The 15,511-nt window shown below is 51.8% G+C and overlaps 1 protein-coding gene across 1 annotated transcript; it reads left to right on the forward strand.

Annotated features, from left to right (window-relative positions):
• The first annotated feature begins 841 nt into the window (after positions 1-841).
• LRRN2 (leucine rich repeat neuronal 2) lies at positions 842-3,045 on the forward strand. Its single transcript, XM_069876098.1, has one exon. It carries the CDS (start codon positions 955-957, stop codon positions 3,043-3,045), a length of 2,091 nt encoding a protein of 696 aa, XP_069732199.1. The 5' UTR covers positions 842-954.
• The last annotated feature ends 12,466 nt before the right edge of the window (positions 3,046-15,511 follow it).

A 15,511-nucleotide genomic window follows, 5' to 3' on the forward strand; every position in this document is an offset into this window, starting at 1 on the left:
TTTGTGTCAGCACGGGTTAGGAGAGCTGTAGCAAACCACAAAATCAAAGGTGGGGTTTGGAGGCTCTGGCTCCTCCAAAACCCGCAGCCAGACCAGGGGAGGGGCTGGGAGGTGCAGGGGGGCTCATGCCCACCCCAGCCCCTCACCCAACGCTCCATCGAGGAACACTGGCTACTCTTCCCTGGAAATGGGGCAAGGCAAGAGGGTCACGGACAGGGTTAAAGGGCTTCTACCTCCCCCTAGGAGCAACTTTCCTCTCATCTAGGGGTGAGATGGGTCTGGGACAATCTGTCCCATTGCAAAGTGAGTTGAGCTTGGAGCCTGAGGTCCATGTGTTGCTGCAGAGCTTCTGCTGGAGGTTCCTGAGTGGGGGTGGTTGGTGCTGGGGATGAAAATGAGCAGAAAACAGCATTCTGAAAGCCTAGAGAAAAGTGACCCCCTTGGAGAGTTTCACCTTCCGGCATCTGCAGGTCTCTTCATAGGAAAGCCCTTGAGCCAAGGTCTGTGAGATGCTGGTGGCCCTGGCAGAGACTCCACAGCCAATTACACTCAAAACCTCATGGGCTGGGAGGGAACCGTTGCTGCTATGGATATAAAACAGATTGAACTCTGACGTGCTCATTTGCCACACGTGCGAGGTCTCTTCTAACACAACTTGTTGTCTGGCCTCTTTCAGAAATGACCTCGAGGAGGAGGCCAGAAGATGCAGCCAAGCGCAGGAATGAATCATCTGGGGAGGAAGAAAAGAAGAAGCTCTGACTGAAGGCACCAGCCCTGGTCGTGGTGTCAGCTGAGGGGACCAGGCAGGGCAGCCAGCAGCACAGCGCTAGGGACCCACGTGGAGCATCTTCTCCTGCAGATGTTGTCCCCACCTGCTTGTCACCCCATGCCGTGCTCCAGCTGTGCCCCGTGAGCCTTTCCTGCCTGGGAGGAAGCCGGTTCCACCAGCCAAAAATGAGACGCTTGCAAACCAGCTCACTTCTGCTCTGCGTGGTGGCTGCCGCTGCCATCCCCATCGTGCCCTGGAAGGTCAAATGCCCTCTGCAGTGCGTCTGCCAGATCAGACCATGGTACACGCCTCGCTCCGTCTACCGGGAGGCTGCCACGGTGGACTGCAACGACTTGTTCATCTCCACCGTGCCCCAAGACCTGCCAGAGGGGACCCAGACCCTTCTCTTGCAAAGCAACAATATCGCCAGGCTGGAGCAGAGCGAGCTGGACTATCTCAGAAACCTCTCGGAGCTGGACCTGTCGCAGAACAGCTTCTCTGATGTCTGGGACTTTGGGCTGAAGAGCATGCCCCAGCTGCTCAGCCTGCACCTGGAGGAGAACCAGCTTTCTGAGCTGCCCGACGGCAGTTTCCCCGGGCTGGGCAACCTGCAGGAACTCTACTTGAACCACAACCAGCTCCGCAGAATCGCTCCCCGCGCCTTCTCTGGCCTCAGCAGCCTCCTGCGCCTCCATCTCAACTCCAACCTGCTGAGGACGGTCGATAGCCGCTGGTTCCAGATGCTCCCCAGCCTGGAGATCCTCATGATCGGAGGCAACAGGGTGGATGCGATCTTGGATATGAACTTCAGGCCCCTGTCAAACCTGCGGAGTTTGGTTTTGGCTGGGATGAACTTGAGGGAGATCTCCGATTACGCGCTGGAAGGGCTGCGGAGCCTGGAGAGCCTCTCCTTCTACGACAACAAACTCATGAACGTCCCCAAGCGGGCGCTGCAGCAGGTTCCTGGCCTCAAGTTCCTGGATCTGAACAAAAACCCGTTGCAGAGGGTCCGGCAAAGCGACTTCACCAACATGCTGCACCTCAAGGAGCTGGGGCTCAACAACATGGAGGAGCTGGTGTCCATCGACCAGTTTGCCTTGATCAACCTCCCCGAGTTGACGAAACTAGACGTGACCAACAACCCCAAGCTGTCCTTCATCCACCCCAACGCCTTCCACCACCTTCCCCAGCTGGAGACCCTCATGCTCAACAACAACGCCCTAAGTGCCTTGCATAAGCAGACGGTCGAGTCCCTCCCCAACCTGCAGGAGATCAGCATCCACAGCAACCCCATCCGCTGCGACTGCATCATCCGCTGGGTCAACAGCACGGAGAACCACATCCGCTTCATTGAGCCCCAGTCCACGCTCTGCGCCGAGCCCCCCGACCTCAAGAGGAGGCACATTCGCGACGTCCCCTTCCGGGAGATGACGGATCGGTGCCTGCCTCTCATCTCCACCAAGAGCTTCCCCTCCCGCTTAGAGGTGGCGGATGGTGACAACATCTCCTTGCATTGCCGTGCTCTGGCAGAGCCGGATCCAGAGATCTACTGGGTCACCCCTTCAGGGGTGAAGCTGATCCCCTACGCGGAAGACGAGCGATACAAGGTGCACCCCGAAGGGACGCTGGAAATCCATGGGATCTCGGCGCGGGAGGCCGGGCTGTACACCTGCGTGGCTCACAACCTCCTCGGGGCAGACACCAAGAGCATCAGCGTGATGGTCAACCACTCCTTCCCGCTCAGCGAGGACAGCCTAGAGCTGGTGGTGGCAGATGTCCAAGCCTACCACATCTTGGTGGCCTGGAAGCCGCATCTCAACACCGTCTCCTCCAACCTGACGTGGTCCAGCTTCTTGCTTAGCTCCAACTTGGACGTGACCAACGTGGCCCGGCTCCCCATGGGGACCCACACGTACAACATCACCCGGCTCCACCAGGACACGGAGTACTGGGCTTGCCTCCACGTGGCCTTTGTAGACTTGCAGGCCAAGGTGGCTTGCGTCAACGCCAGGACTAAAGAGGCTGCCCACCGCTACTGGCTCCTGGAGGGCGGGCAGAGCCTCCTGACCGTGCTGGTCCTCTGCCTCCTGCTGCTCGCCGCCAGCCTGGTGGCTCGCTACGGCGTCGGGGCAGAGCCCACGAGGGCCAGGGAGCTGCTCCGAGGTGCCACGGCCGTGCGCGTGGTCTATCCTCCGCTCGCCCAGCCCTGGGCTCGGGGGCAGCGAAAGGGGCAGCTCCTGGCGGTGGAGGTGCAAGCGGCCCCGCTGGACTGCTGAAGGGGGTGATCTGGGGCTGGGGTGGCTTGGGGTGGGAAGGGAGAAACTATTTTTTACCAAAAAAAAAAACCAAACTCAACGAAACGACAAAACTGAACATCACCAACAAGGAATTTCATGGACTGGAGCAAGAGCCGGAGAGGAGCGGAGCTGACCACGGGGCTTGCAGAGCCTCTTTGTGGTCCTGGCAGGGTCTGGATCCATCTGTAGGGTCTGGATCTGCGCGTGGCTCCTGAAAGCACCCACTGGGAGGGCTCCGAGGGGCCCGAGCCCGAGGGGGACAATGCCCCGAGCGGTCCAAGAGCCATACAACTGATCGGCAGATCATCCCCTTCCCCACATCCCCCGGCACGGTGAGACCCCCCAGCGGCGTCAGCTCCTTCTCTGAACAAGTATCTGGTTTGGAAATACATAAAAAATCCTTTCCCTTTGGGATATATGTTCTATTTTTGTTTCTTTTGGGTTTTGTTTTTTTTTGAGCGCTCTGATAATCCACCACAACCACACCTTCCCGCTGCCCTGTTGTTCGCTCGCTGCTGTCGACCAGAGGGAAAGAGAGGGGAAAGGAGGGGATTTAGGTGAAAGAACCAGCAAGGACAATGGTGCCACATCTCTAAATTGGCATCCCCGTGGGGCCAGCCAGCTTCTGCCAGAGCTGATTGGATCCAGCAAGCGTCATCTCAAAGCTCTTCTGTAAACTTCTGTGGCTAATGTTACATAATAGGAAAAAATAGCAAGAAAAGAGACTGGGGGGAGAGGGGAAGGAAGTTCTTGCTTTTCTGGTTTTGTGTGAGGAAAAAGGAGCAGCAGGGGGAAAATAAAAGGAAATGCTTTGTATGGTGGTGTGCAGCTGGAGGGCTTCGTGGTAGGAACCCCCCGCTTCAATCTCAGGAGGGCTTGGGGGCTCTGCAGGACAGACCCTGCATGCACCCTAGGGCCATGCAAACCCACTCTCCTGGGCTGTTGATGCTTCTTTCTCTGCTAAGAAGATAGAATTGCCTCAGGTTGCACCAGGGGAGGTTTAGATTGGGTATTAGGAACAATTTCTTTCGTGAAAGCATGGTGAAGGGCAGTGGAGGAGCCTCCATCCCCGTAGAGGCTCAAAAACCATGTAGAGGTGGCACTTAGGTTTAGTCAGCACGGTGGGGTTGGGCTGATGGTTGGACTGGAAGAGCGTAGAGGTCTTCTCCAACCTTAACGATTCAATAAGCAATTAAACTCACAAGTGGAGGGCAGCACCCGTCGCCTGATTGTGCCAAACCATGGGATGCAGTGAACCCAAACCCATGAGGCTTGGAGGAGCCCTTCTCCTCCTGCTCAACAGGCACCAGCTGATGTTCCCAGCCCTGGTTAGCAGCAGCAAGCCATCCTTGTTAGAGCCGAGGGCTTTGATTTAACTGCAATCCTTGACAAGATGTGCCTTTCCCAACACACTCGTGGCCCTAAGAGACCCCGGTGCAGCCCGTGGTGTGGTCACGGCTGCATCCAGCACCTCGCTTGGGGGTCCTTCCACGGGAAAGACCAAGAAGAAACATCGCACCCAGCCTCGGGGAGCTGATGGGGTGCAGGTACCCAGGAGGTGACGTCTCCAAGCCAGTCGTGCCAGCGCTAGCGCTGCTCGCTTTGAAGGGACCAGAAAACCTTGAGACAGTAAAAAGCTGTTTGAACTTCTCATTCATCTTCCAGCCAAGGCGAGATGGTTCCCCGCTGGATAAGCTCCACTCAGCCAAGCACGCAAAACGGCTTCTGCGCCTTTGCCGGGTAATTATTTCGGAGGGGAATGACTCTCCCTGGTCCCCGTTGAGCGCGGCATCGCCACTCGCCAGAGCCGTTCAGCATGTGTTGAGGACCCAGCGACATCTCCAGAGGCCCTAAGCACATGCTGAAAGTTAAGTGCAGGCTTAAATACTTTGCTGAATTAGAGTCATGATCTGCTTTAAATATTCAGCTGCGCAGCCCCAGCTCCGCTCAGGTGTGCAAGAATCAGTGTTTGCAGACTCAGGACCTAAACCTGCCTTTCTCCTTGGCCTTTTGTACAGCAGGGAAACTTCAATGCAAAATATATTCCCTGTGGTTTAGCTAAATTGGTGCTGGAACATGTAGAAATAGCTGCGGAGCAATTTCCCCTGTGTAAACACGTCCCTGATTTAATCCTGCTCGTCCTCGTGATGCACGGGCTGAGCTCCAGGCAGCGCCGGTATCTCCCACCCCCTCTGCCATCGCAGTCCCTGCAAAAACATTCCCACCTCCCAAACAAAGCGAGGGCCGAGCCCCTTGAAGGCTGTAATTTTGTAGGTGTAGAGAAAAAATCCTCTTTGATCACGGTTATCGTGGCTGCTGCCGCCACGCTGGGATGGGAGGTGAAGGTTCAGCCGCCGTCTGAATTGTCTGCTCTCATCTAAAAGCGATGCCTGCAAACCAGAGATTAAAATGCAAGGTACACGCAATTAATTTGATTTCCTTTGAAACCACAGCGATCCGAGGAGCTCTGTGCGTTGCATTCAGAGAGGCACCCGCAGCTGCAGGACTTGTTTCCCAGTGGGTCCCCCCACTCCCCGTGGCCCAGGGTGGATGCTCCAGCATGGAACGGGGTGGCAAAAATCACTCCTTTCTGCCCCAAAACCAGAGCTTTGCTATAAACTGCTCCTAACCACTCCCTCCCTCCTTGGTTTCAGCCAAGAGCACCATAGATGCTTCATATACTATTTATTGCTGTTTGTTCTTTATTATTAAATCACCGACCAGCTTTTCCCAGGCACCGTGCTGGAGGAAATGCTCCATAAACCATTCTCTGTCCCCCAAAACCAAGCCTGGATGGGGCACATGGAGCTGAAGCAGCTGCAGGCAGACCTTCATCAGCATCATCCCATGTCATCCAGCGGGACAAGGTCCCTTCTGCATGGAGCCCCTTCCTCCTGCAGAAGTCAAAATGGGGCGCATCCAAGGAATTAAAGCTGGAGGAGATCCAAGCATCTCACACCAACCCCGCAGCGTGTTTCACGCTTTGCATCTCGCAGTTTCCAGCACAGTTTGCTCGCAGAGCAGCCCCAGCTGCTGCCCAACCCCACAGCACCAAGATCCCCACGCAGGGGTGTGATGCTCGTGCTCCTCATCAGGAGGCACTGAGCAAAACCGAACCTCAGTGGGTGAATTATAGCGGCTGCAGAGTTTTACAGGGCTCGGGACTTGGACTTCCAGCTTGTCCTGGAACAGGACAACTCAAATTAGAAACAAGATGCTTTTTTTTTTTTAAGTAGCAGGAGTAATTAACCACCGAAGCAGTTTTAGCGGTAGCTCCATTTCCAAGCACCACGCAGGGAGGCAGCTCTCAAACAGATGCTCTCCCAAATTTTTCAAGCCCAAGAGGCTGTCGCCAGCACCTGACACCCCTCCTGGCTGCTGCCAGCCAAGCCCAGGGGCGCTGGGGGGACCGATGTGGGGGAAGGAGGATACAGGGGTGTCCTCCGCCACCTCCCGGTCCTTCCCCTCCATCCACCTGGGAAATGCTTCTCCTCTGGCCTGTCCCATCAGGACAAATGGGCACTGGTTTCTCTCCCATAAATCATTCTTTCTGAGCTGCTTAATATGTCTAAATTCTCTCTTTTTTAGTTTTTTTTCATTACTTCACTTTAAGGATAGCAGTAAAACTCCTCATTTCTGCTTCTTTTGCCCTCTACCCTCCTCCTCAGTGCAAGCAGCATCATGGATCTCATACACAACCAAGCTTCTCTCAGCAACCAAGCCAACCCAGAACATTGCGTGCCAGGCTCTGTTTTATGCACCCAATAAAACTGATTTTTGGAGTGGCTCCATCCTTGTGTCCTTCTTTCGCAGAGCCCTGTGGCAGGGATGCTCCGTTCTCGGCACCCATCACCAGCACTACCTGCCTGCCAGTCTCCTCGCCCGCACCAAAGGCTTTCAGGGTCTGGGAGGAGCGTGACAGACACATATTTATTAGTTCGTTAGAGAATCAAAGCCTCTCTCCTCCTCCCTCCAGCACTTCCTCAAGAATGATTGAAATTAAAAGCCTCGACCTCCCTGGGAAATGTCAGCCGTGTTATCCATATGCATGATGCCATTAGGATGAAGCAGGTGTAGCTTTCAAAACCTTTAGGAAAGTCGACCTATCAATCTCCACGGCAAGCAGTTCTCCTTCCAAATGCTTCATCACTTCTCCCCTTCCCTCCTTCATCACTGACCTACGGGTGGGGAAACTGAGGCACAGAACCCCTCAGTCGCTCATGGTTTTCAGTCCCTTTTCCCATTCCAGGCTCATGCTGGGGCCAGGAGACAAGACCTTCTTTGGCCTTTACATCCAGAAGTCACTAAAGAAAGGAAGAAGAGGCAAAGGCAGGAATCGTGGAGGAAAAATGCAGCTTATTTATTTCCCAGTGCCTTTTCCAGCCTCTCAGAGCCAAAACGGCCTCTGTAAGCTGCTCGAGCAGCCCGGATAAATGGATTCAGCTGTGTTCGAGTGAGCAGTTGAGGCTAAAATCAGGCTGATGGAAAGCAGCAGGGCAGGGGGTGTCACATGAGGTCAGTTTGGAGCTGTCAGAGGCTAGAAAAGCACTGACCCTTCCAGGAGCTGCTTTGCAGTGAGCTGCTCTGCCTGCTTTTGTAGCCCAGGCTGGCTGCTAGCAGCTCCTGCCTGTGCTTTCTGCTGGGTAGCAGTGTTTGAGAAGCTCATCTCCCTACCTGGTTCCTCTCCCAATGGCCAAGTTATCCTCGTGGGGATGATGGAAGAGCCTGCAGCTTGAATTTACCCCACGGAGCAGAGGAGCAAGGACTTGGGGATGAGCAGCAGCATCACAGGAGATGTCAGTGGTACCAACAGGCCACGGATGATGCAGATCCTGGTGAGAGATGAGTGTTTGCTGCTGGCCACCAGGTCTGCTCATGCTCCCTGTGCCAGGCAGCTTAGATAATTGATTAAGAAAATACTGTGTGCTCAGGTGTTTGTGGTCTGATCCCACAGCAAGCGAGGGGATAGGACGTGGTGGTCACCCCAGGACACTCTGCTCCCATCCTCTGGTCTGCTCCTAGACCTCCTGGTACCTTCACTCCTCCTGAGTTTTCCTGGAACCTCATCAAAACTTAATTAGGTGGAGGAAGGGAAAGAAAATGCTTTGGATTTGCACGTGGCTGGGAGGGAGGGCAAGGCAGGTAGGGTTTGTGCTGCTGGGGAGCGAGTATTAATAGGGAATAACAAACCAGAGCGAAAAGTCAGTACTTGCCTGGAGCTCTGCATCCAGCTCTGGAGTCCTCAGCACAGGAAGGACTTGGAGCTGTTGGAGAGACTCCAGAGGAGGACACGGAGAGGATCTGAGGGCTGGAGAACCTCCTGTATGAGATCTTAGGATGAAATGTTTTCCTGTGAGGGTGGGGAAGCCCTGGTTGCCCAGAGCAGTGGTGGCTGCCCCATCCCTGGAGGGGTTCAAGGCCAGGTTGGATGGGGCTTGGAGCCCCTGATCCAGTGGGAGGTGTCCCTGCCCATGGGGGAGCTGGAACTGGATGGGCTTTGAAGTTCCTTCCCACCTAAACCATTCCATGATTCTATGAAAAGTGTTAAAGGCAAAAATAACCAATATAAAGCGGACGTCTGCACCATCACCCGTGTATCAGGGTCGTGCAGAAAACCTCTGGAGAGCCGGTGATTTCTAGTGTGAAGAGCAAACAGCTTTGATCTTTGCCAATCCTTTCTAAATCTTGAGCGGTGTCTTGTAAATCTTTAATTACAAGAAAATTGCAACCTTAACAGTGAACACACAAACTATGTTGATAAATATTTAAAATTGCCACAGCAACAGATCTGAAGGGATTAAGAAAAGATATAGCGGAGTGACAGTTATTAAACACTAGATCCCAGTAAATGTTGCTGAGCAGATAAATAATGCAGGTCCCCGACAGCCGCCCGGCTGCTGACACGGTGGGGGAAACGGCTGCTTTTGGCAGGGAGGCTGGTGATGCTGAGCCCTGGGCTCTCCCCGAAAAGCCCAGGGAGGTGGGGGGTAAAAGTGTTTTCTGTCCTGCCTGGAAATAAACTGCAGCAAGCAGTGTGCTGGTGCCCAGCAGCTGAGGAAGAGCCAGGAGCTGATGGTGTTTCTCGACATGGATCTGTTGGAGCAAGTCCAGAGGAGATAAAGGTGATGCAAGGACTGGAGCATCTGGTACAAGGACAGGGTGAGAGAGTTAGGGCTCTTCAGCCTGGAGAAAAGGCTCTGGGGAGACCTTAGAGCAGCTTCCAGTACTGAAAGGGGCTCCAGGAAAGCTGGGAAGGGGCTCTGGATCACGGAGGGCAGGGATGGGATGAGGGGGCACGATTTTCAGCTACAAGAGGGGAGATTGAGATGAGATCTTGACCCCATCCGCTTCCCTTCCATTTTCCGAAAGTTTTGAGGTCACAGACTGGATGTTGATTATTAAATTTCCAGCTAGCATTAAAGATTTATTAGCTCGCTAAAGGTAACGAGCAAAAAGTTCATTATTCCTAATAGCCCAGGCTTCGCTCACACGGAGGGAAGATGCTCAAAGTGTGAATTACCCCAGCAACCTTCCCAATAAAATATTGATCTAAAAAGTTGGTTAATTATAAATATTGCAGCAGAGCGATGAGAAAGTGCCGTTTCTGCCTCTTTTGCCTGTTTGCCCATCCTGCTCCTCAAACCCTGCTGCTTCCACACTCAGCCTTGCAGGGATGAAGCTGCGAGGTGAGTGCATGCGTGCTGATGTGTTTTAGATCTAATTTATGGTGTGCTCTGCTGAACTATGATAACGAAGCACTTAAAAACCTAACGAGGGGGGCTGGTTTGTTGGTCTTGCAGAAGCGCTGATGCCCATCTAGTAAATCTTTAATTGGAAGGGAACTGGGAGGCTCACCAGTAGAGAGAAAACAGTAAATATTTAGTTTGGGCACAGCAATTACACAAACAAGGTTACGGGGAAAGGGGGAGATGACAGATAAAAGCAGCAGCTATAGAACATTAAATCCAGATAAAGTCATCAAGGGGATAAATAAAAGATCCCCTTCCAGCAAAGGCAGGAATAAACTGCTTCCTCTAGGCAGCTGAGCACAGCTTGTGGGGAGCACCAGGAGAGCACCTGTGAACTGGATGAGCTTTGAGGTCCCTTTGAACCCAAATCATTCTCCAATTCTCCGTGCATTCTACTGTTTGGGGGTTTTTATGGTGCATTTTTTATGCTGCATTTCTAGGTATGAGCAGAAAACACGGTTTCACAAGCAAGGGTCAAGGTGCTTGCACAGGATGAAGCAAGTGATGCTTTACACCAAAGAAAAACACCCAGAGCTCGAAGGGTTGTGCCAGCGTGGGTGAGAATCCACTCTGCTAATGGCAATAATAGGCGTGTGTTAACCAGCTTGCTCAGGCATTCTTTTTCATGGTATTGATTTTAAGGAGAACACGGTTTCCAAAGCAAAAATAACAATAGCGAGCGCTTGTAAAGCTGTTCCCATGCTCAAAGCAATATGCAAGCATTTACATGCCATTTAAAGCATCCCGCTAAATCAACCCGGTAAATAATCCTTCCTGATTTACGGGTGGCTAAATGAGAGGATGCTGCAGTGCAGGGCGTCTGTGGTGCTGTGCAAGGGCTCGGTGGCATCGGGGCTCTGCTCTGAGGTAAAGCACCACCGTCTCATTAAATGGAGCTACAAAGGCTTTAGCCGCTATAAAAGAAAAAGCTGCGTTTTTTCTTAAAAGCACCCTGTTTTTTGGGCTTCGGCAGCTCACACCTGCGGTGCCGAGCCTGCTCTGCCTGTGAGGTTTCGCATCGCCTCCCTCCTCACCACAACCTGGTTTCAGTGAGCTCCAGCTGGAGACCCCAAAAAGACCTTCAGGGCTCACATCCTGAAGATTCAGTTATCAGGGAGCTTTTATTTCTTCCCATGTCGACATCTGGGTCACTGGCAATTCCGGGGAAGGTTTGGGTGAAGCCAGACTGTTTATTTTCAGTGGGCTGGATTCTGCTCTCTGTTACCCTGAAGCAGAGGTAACCCTGCTTGCTCATATATATAAAATAGCTTTTAGAGGGTGCTCCTGCACAGACCTGCTTAAAGGAATTTGGGAATGCCACAAATGCTGCCCCAAAACAATCACTTTCCTACAAAGAGAGAAAAAAAGAAACACAACAAGGTGGAGGGGAGAAGCTGGGCAGGGTTGGGATGCTGAGCCCTAGTTACTGGACAGGCTGCTGTAAAAAAAAAAAAGGGATCCTTTAGTTTCCATGATACAGAGCAGTATTTCTTGACCACAGGAAGGGTTTAAGACACAGTTTGTCAGATCTGGAAATTTGATTCATGCAGACTTTGTCTATGTCTGGATGGAGATAGGAATGGTTGAACTCGATGATCCAGTGGATCTCTTCCAACCTGGTTATTCTATGATTCTTCTGCACAGAAACACATTGTGGTTGGACCTGTGAGGAAGGTGAACTGCTGTTCACCTTCACCTGGGCGCAGGTGCTCTGCTTTGTTGCTTTGGAGCACACCAGGACAGGATGGTTTTCTTGGCAGGGTGCAAGGAAAGGTTACCCAGGCTAAGGAGTGCAGGGGCAGAGCCAGAACCTTCCCTGGAGGCTTGAAGATTGGCAGACGTTACCGGCAAGTCTGATTGCTGCTCTTGTAGCAGCTGCAGGACAGAATGGAAAAGGCTGCTGGTGATCTTGGACACCAGCTCTACCCCCAGCTGCTCCCAGAAATGCAGGCAGGGAACAAGCCTATAGCAGGATCTGAAGTGCAACCAACCCTGCCCTCTGCCAGCAGGTATCTCCATGTCGGGGGAACTGGCTCTGCTTCTCCTGTTCTGACTCCACAGGTGGAGTTTTATTGTTTCCTACAAAGCACTCAGGATGCTCCTGATTATCAAGCAGCATCTCCTCCTTGGCAAGCAACTAGTGATAAATCACTGCCAGGCGTGTGGGGGGCCAGTTTATAACAGGAGAGCAGAGAGAACTCATCCATCTTCCTCCCATTACCTGCAGCCTGCTAGTCCCTAACCAGCACCGTAAACTAAGAGGCAAATAAAGAAAGCCAAACGCCAGGGATGGGACTCGTGTCCATCAGAGCAACCTGTTTATGCCAGACTTAAAGGTTTAGTAGGGACAGGCTGGATGGAAGGAGGGGAAGCTGCCTGCATCCAGCTCCATGCACACACAGCTAGCGGGTGCCCTCTAGTGAGCTGCTTATTGGGGAGCTCCAGCGCTGAGGTGCAGAGGGTACATGCTGCTTTCACAGCTCTTCCATCCCACAAACAGAGCACACAGCATTAAAACAGTTGGAGAAGGTCTAAGTGACCTCCTGGCACTACTACAAGCAAAGGGTGCAGTGGTTGCCTCTCCTGGGAATGTGGAGTGGCTGCAGGTGGTTAGAGATGGGATGGGGAACCAGCTTTAAAAAAAAAAAAAAAAGATAAAAAACAGAGCAAGGACTTTTTCAAGCTGGCTCAGGAGATGAAGCTTAAGCTGCTCCCCTGCTGCCAATCCTGTTCCCTTTTGCAAACACACAGGTTTGTGCTGCAGCCTCCCCTCCCAGCTGCAAGGCAGGCGCATCCAAAGAGTGATGGGAGGCCTCTCCCTCCGTGGAAAGGCAGACGCACAGGAAGATCTCACGCTGTGTAAGTAATAATGGGCTTTTACTTAAAGGTTTTTCCCCAAAAATGCAGTACAAATGAAAAAATAAACCTATATTATCATAGAACGTGCTCAATTTAATTAAATTCATTATGCACTGGACACAAAACCAGGCCATCAATTTTGTGATACTATTTTTTAAATAGTGCAAACACACAGATGTTGTTCAGCCAGCGCTCCTGCTTGTTCCTGCAGCGACTGCGTGGGCACACATGGAGACAGAGTTCTTCTGAACAAGAAGGGAAGAACGGGCTGCAGGGAGAGGGTATCACCAGCAGGATATCACTCTTTCTAGAACGGCAAGTATTTACCTTCACCAGAGGTACGTGTTCCTGCCTTCTTCATGCATCTCCTCAGCCTAACCTTGAGGTGGAAACGTCTTCCAGGAGTCTGAGACCCTGGAGACCATTGCTGAGCTCGGCGTGGCAGGCACGGGGTCAAATGGCACAGGGGAGCAGGGCTGCCATCCCAACAGGATCGCAATAAGGTGCAGAAAACAAGCTGTTGGGATGTGGAACCCAGCTCATGGGAGCTGGCTGCTCTGCTGGCCGGACCCCACCGTGCAGTCACAAGCAGGGTCTCCCTTGGTTTCAAAGGAGCAAGGAAAATTCCAGCTGTTGTGGACAGACAACCAAAGGATTTCCAGAGCAGAAAAGCTGCTGTCCAAAGGTCATCTGTGCCTGCAGAGGTGTTCCAAATGCAGTTTGTCACCCCCATATCATCTGTGGGTGTCATTCTTGCTCTTAATACAACAGCCTCGCAGTATCTCCTTTTCAAGGATCCCGACGCTGCTTGCTGATGTCCAGGTGGCCAAAGAGCAGGCACTGGGCTCAGAGTTCCTTGCTCAGCTTATGTACAGAAAGCCTTAGCTCTTTCGTCAATCATGTAATCATAGCATCTTCCACAAGGGTCAGCCTTCACTGAAGGCCTCTAGACAAAGTATTCCGTTTGTTCTTCCAGGACTGGAAGATGAAGTTCAGAAGAGGCAGCATGTGAGCAGGCAAAAGCAAGCCACCCCCATGGGGTTTGAGATGCTCCATTCCCACTTCCATTTGTCCAACAGCCACTTTTATCCTGCAAGAACAGCTTCTCAGCAGCAGACACAATCTATGTTTGGACGCAGAAGGATGGAGCACCCCCTGGCAAGCGGCATTACAGTTCTTAATACATTGCACCACAATAAATAGGTAACACAAGCAGAAAGTTCATAGCTGTTTTCACAGAAACACACACTGCTCAGAAGAAACAAGCACTCTGAGGAGGTGTGCTCCAACGGACCTTCGTGTAGCGGCTTAGCTTCACCTAAACTGGCTTCATGATCTATCTCAGCAGAGCGAGGGACGCTGAGATTTTTGAAGAGCGTTGAAGAAACAGTTGGTGTGCTGTGCGTGTGGGTAAACGAATCACCGAGGGTAACAAGAGACTAGGCACTTAAACTAGGGAGACTTTCAGGAGTAAATGCAACGTGTGTACCTTTGGCTGCCGCTACGGAGAGTTCACATATATGTATGGGCTTGTGTTGTAGAATTATAGTGTGCTGAGCAGCACTACTCAGTGACCCTCGTGGTTTCCATTCTGTATCCAAATGCTGACCAAAGAAATATCCTGCTTCCACAGATAACTGGTGCCAAACCTTCTGGCTGAATAGCTGAGGGATCTAGTAAACAAGATGTGACCTACAGGTCCACTTGTGCTAGCAAACCTTCAGCAAGTTCCTGAGGAACAGTAACCCATCTCAACAAAGGTAAAAAGCAGAGAGACAGATAAACCTTTCTAGTCCAGGCATCAAAAAACAGTGGTGCTTAACACCTCTCCTAACAGAGATGCAGCAGTGATTGCTAATGATTACTAGGGGCCTCTTCTCATATTGCACTTCATAGTAAAACCACTGTAAGAGAGAACTGCCATCCACCATGAGACACCAGTAATGTGTTCAGAGAACCCAAGTTCACACCCATCTCGGGGAAATGCTCAGCTCCTCCAAAAACCAGCTTTCTGAACCAGGGCTCCACATTAACTGCTGTGTCTGTAGGAAAGGAAAGCAACAGCACCACCTGGCCTGTATCTCACCTGCGCTGCAATGTAGGTATCATAGCTGAGTGCTTTGAGCTAGTTCAACCTACACCTCAAGCCTGTACTTCTTAACAAGTGTGAGTAGAGCAGTTCTTGGTAGATTGCCGCTTCTTTAGACTCAAGTTAAAGCAATAAAATATTCTGCTCCCTTTCTCCTGCACTGAAACCCCCCACCCCCCAAGTCCCAGCCATGACCCAGGCAGTTACAGCTCCACACGATGTGCTTGCGCTGCAATAGCTTATTCTTTGACAGAAAGGAAAACGACCTGTAACATTGTGCTGTCTTCTGTCTGCTATTTCAGTTAAAAAGAATTCGAAACTTGGCAAACGCATGTTGTAAACACCGTGGTTAAACTTGGAAAGGTACGTAGATCGTTACACTGAAAGCTACCCTGCAGATTTGCTTCTTATCACAAACTGCCACACTGATAACAATTCTCACTTAATGATGGAAGCTGCGTACAGATCTCAGTAGGATTTTGGTCAGGATACTCATCACCATTACTGGACCCTAAACTCTCACGACTTTTGGTCAACACAAATGACATGTTTTTCAGTGTGGCCCCATCTGAACAATTCAGTAAAACTGCTCTGAGCAAAACATTTTGTTCTTAGAAGCAACTGGGGGTGAGGGGGAATTCACAGTATTCAGAAGTGCCACAAAGTGCCACAACGAAAGAAACTATCTGAAAAGGGAAGAAACTACCTGGCAGGAACTCCCTTCTGTGATTCCAGGCGGTAACACTGC

The sequence above is a fragment of the Phaenicophaeus curvirostris genome, chromosome 24 (genome assembly GCF_032191515.1).
Source record: "Phaenicophaeus curvirostris isolate KB17595 chromosome 24, BPBGC_Pcur_1.0, whole genome shotgun sequence".
In the NCBI taxonomy this organism is placed as follows: domain Eukaryota; kingdom Metazoa; phylum Chordata; class Aves; order Cuculiformes; family Cuculidae; genus Phaenicophaeus; species Phaenicophaeus curvirostris.

Bases quoted from the DNA above. Each gene is read 5' to 3' on its own strand.
- LRRN2 (XM_069876098.1), top strand. From the start codon at position 955: ATGAGACGCTTGCAAACCAGCTCACTTCTGCTCTGCGTGGTGGCTGCC.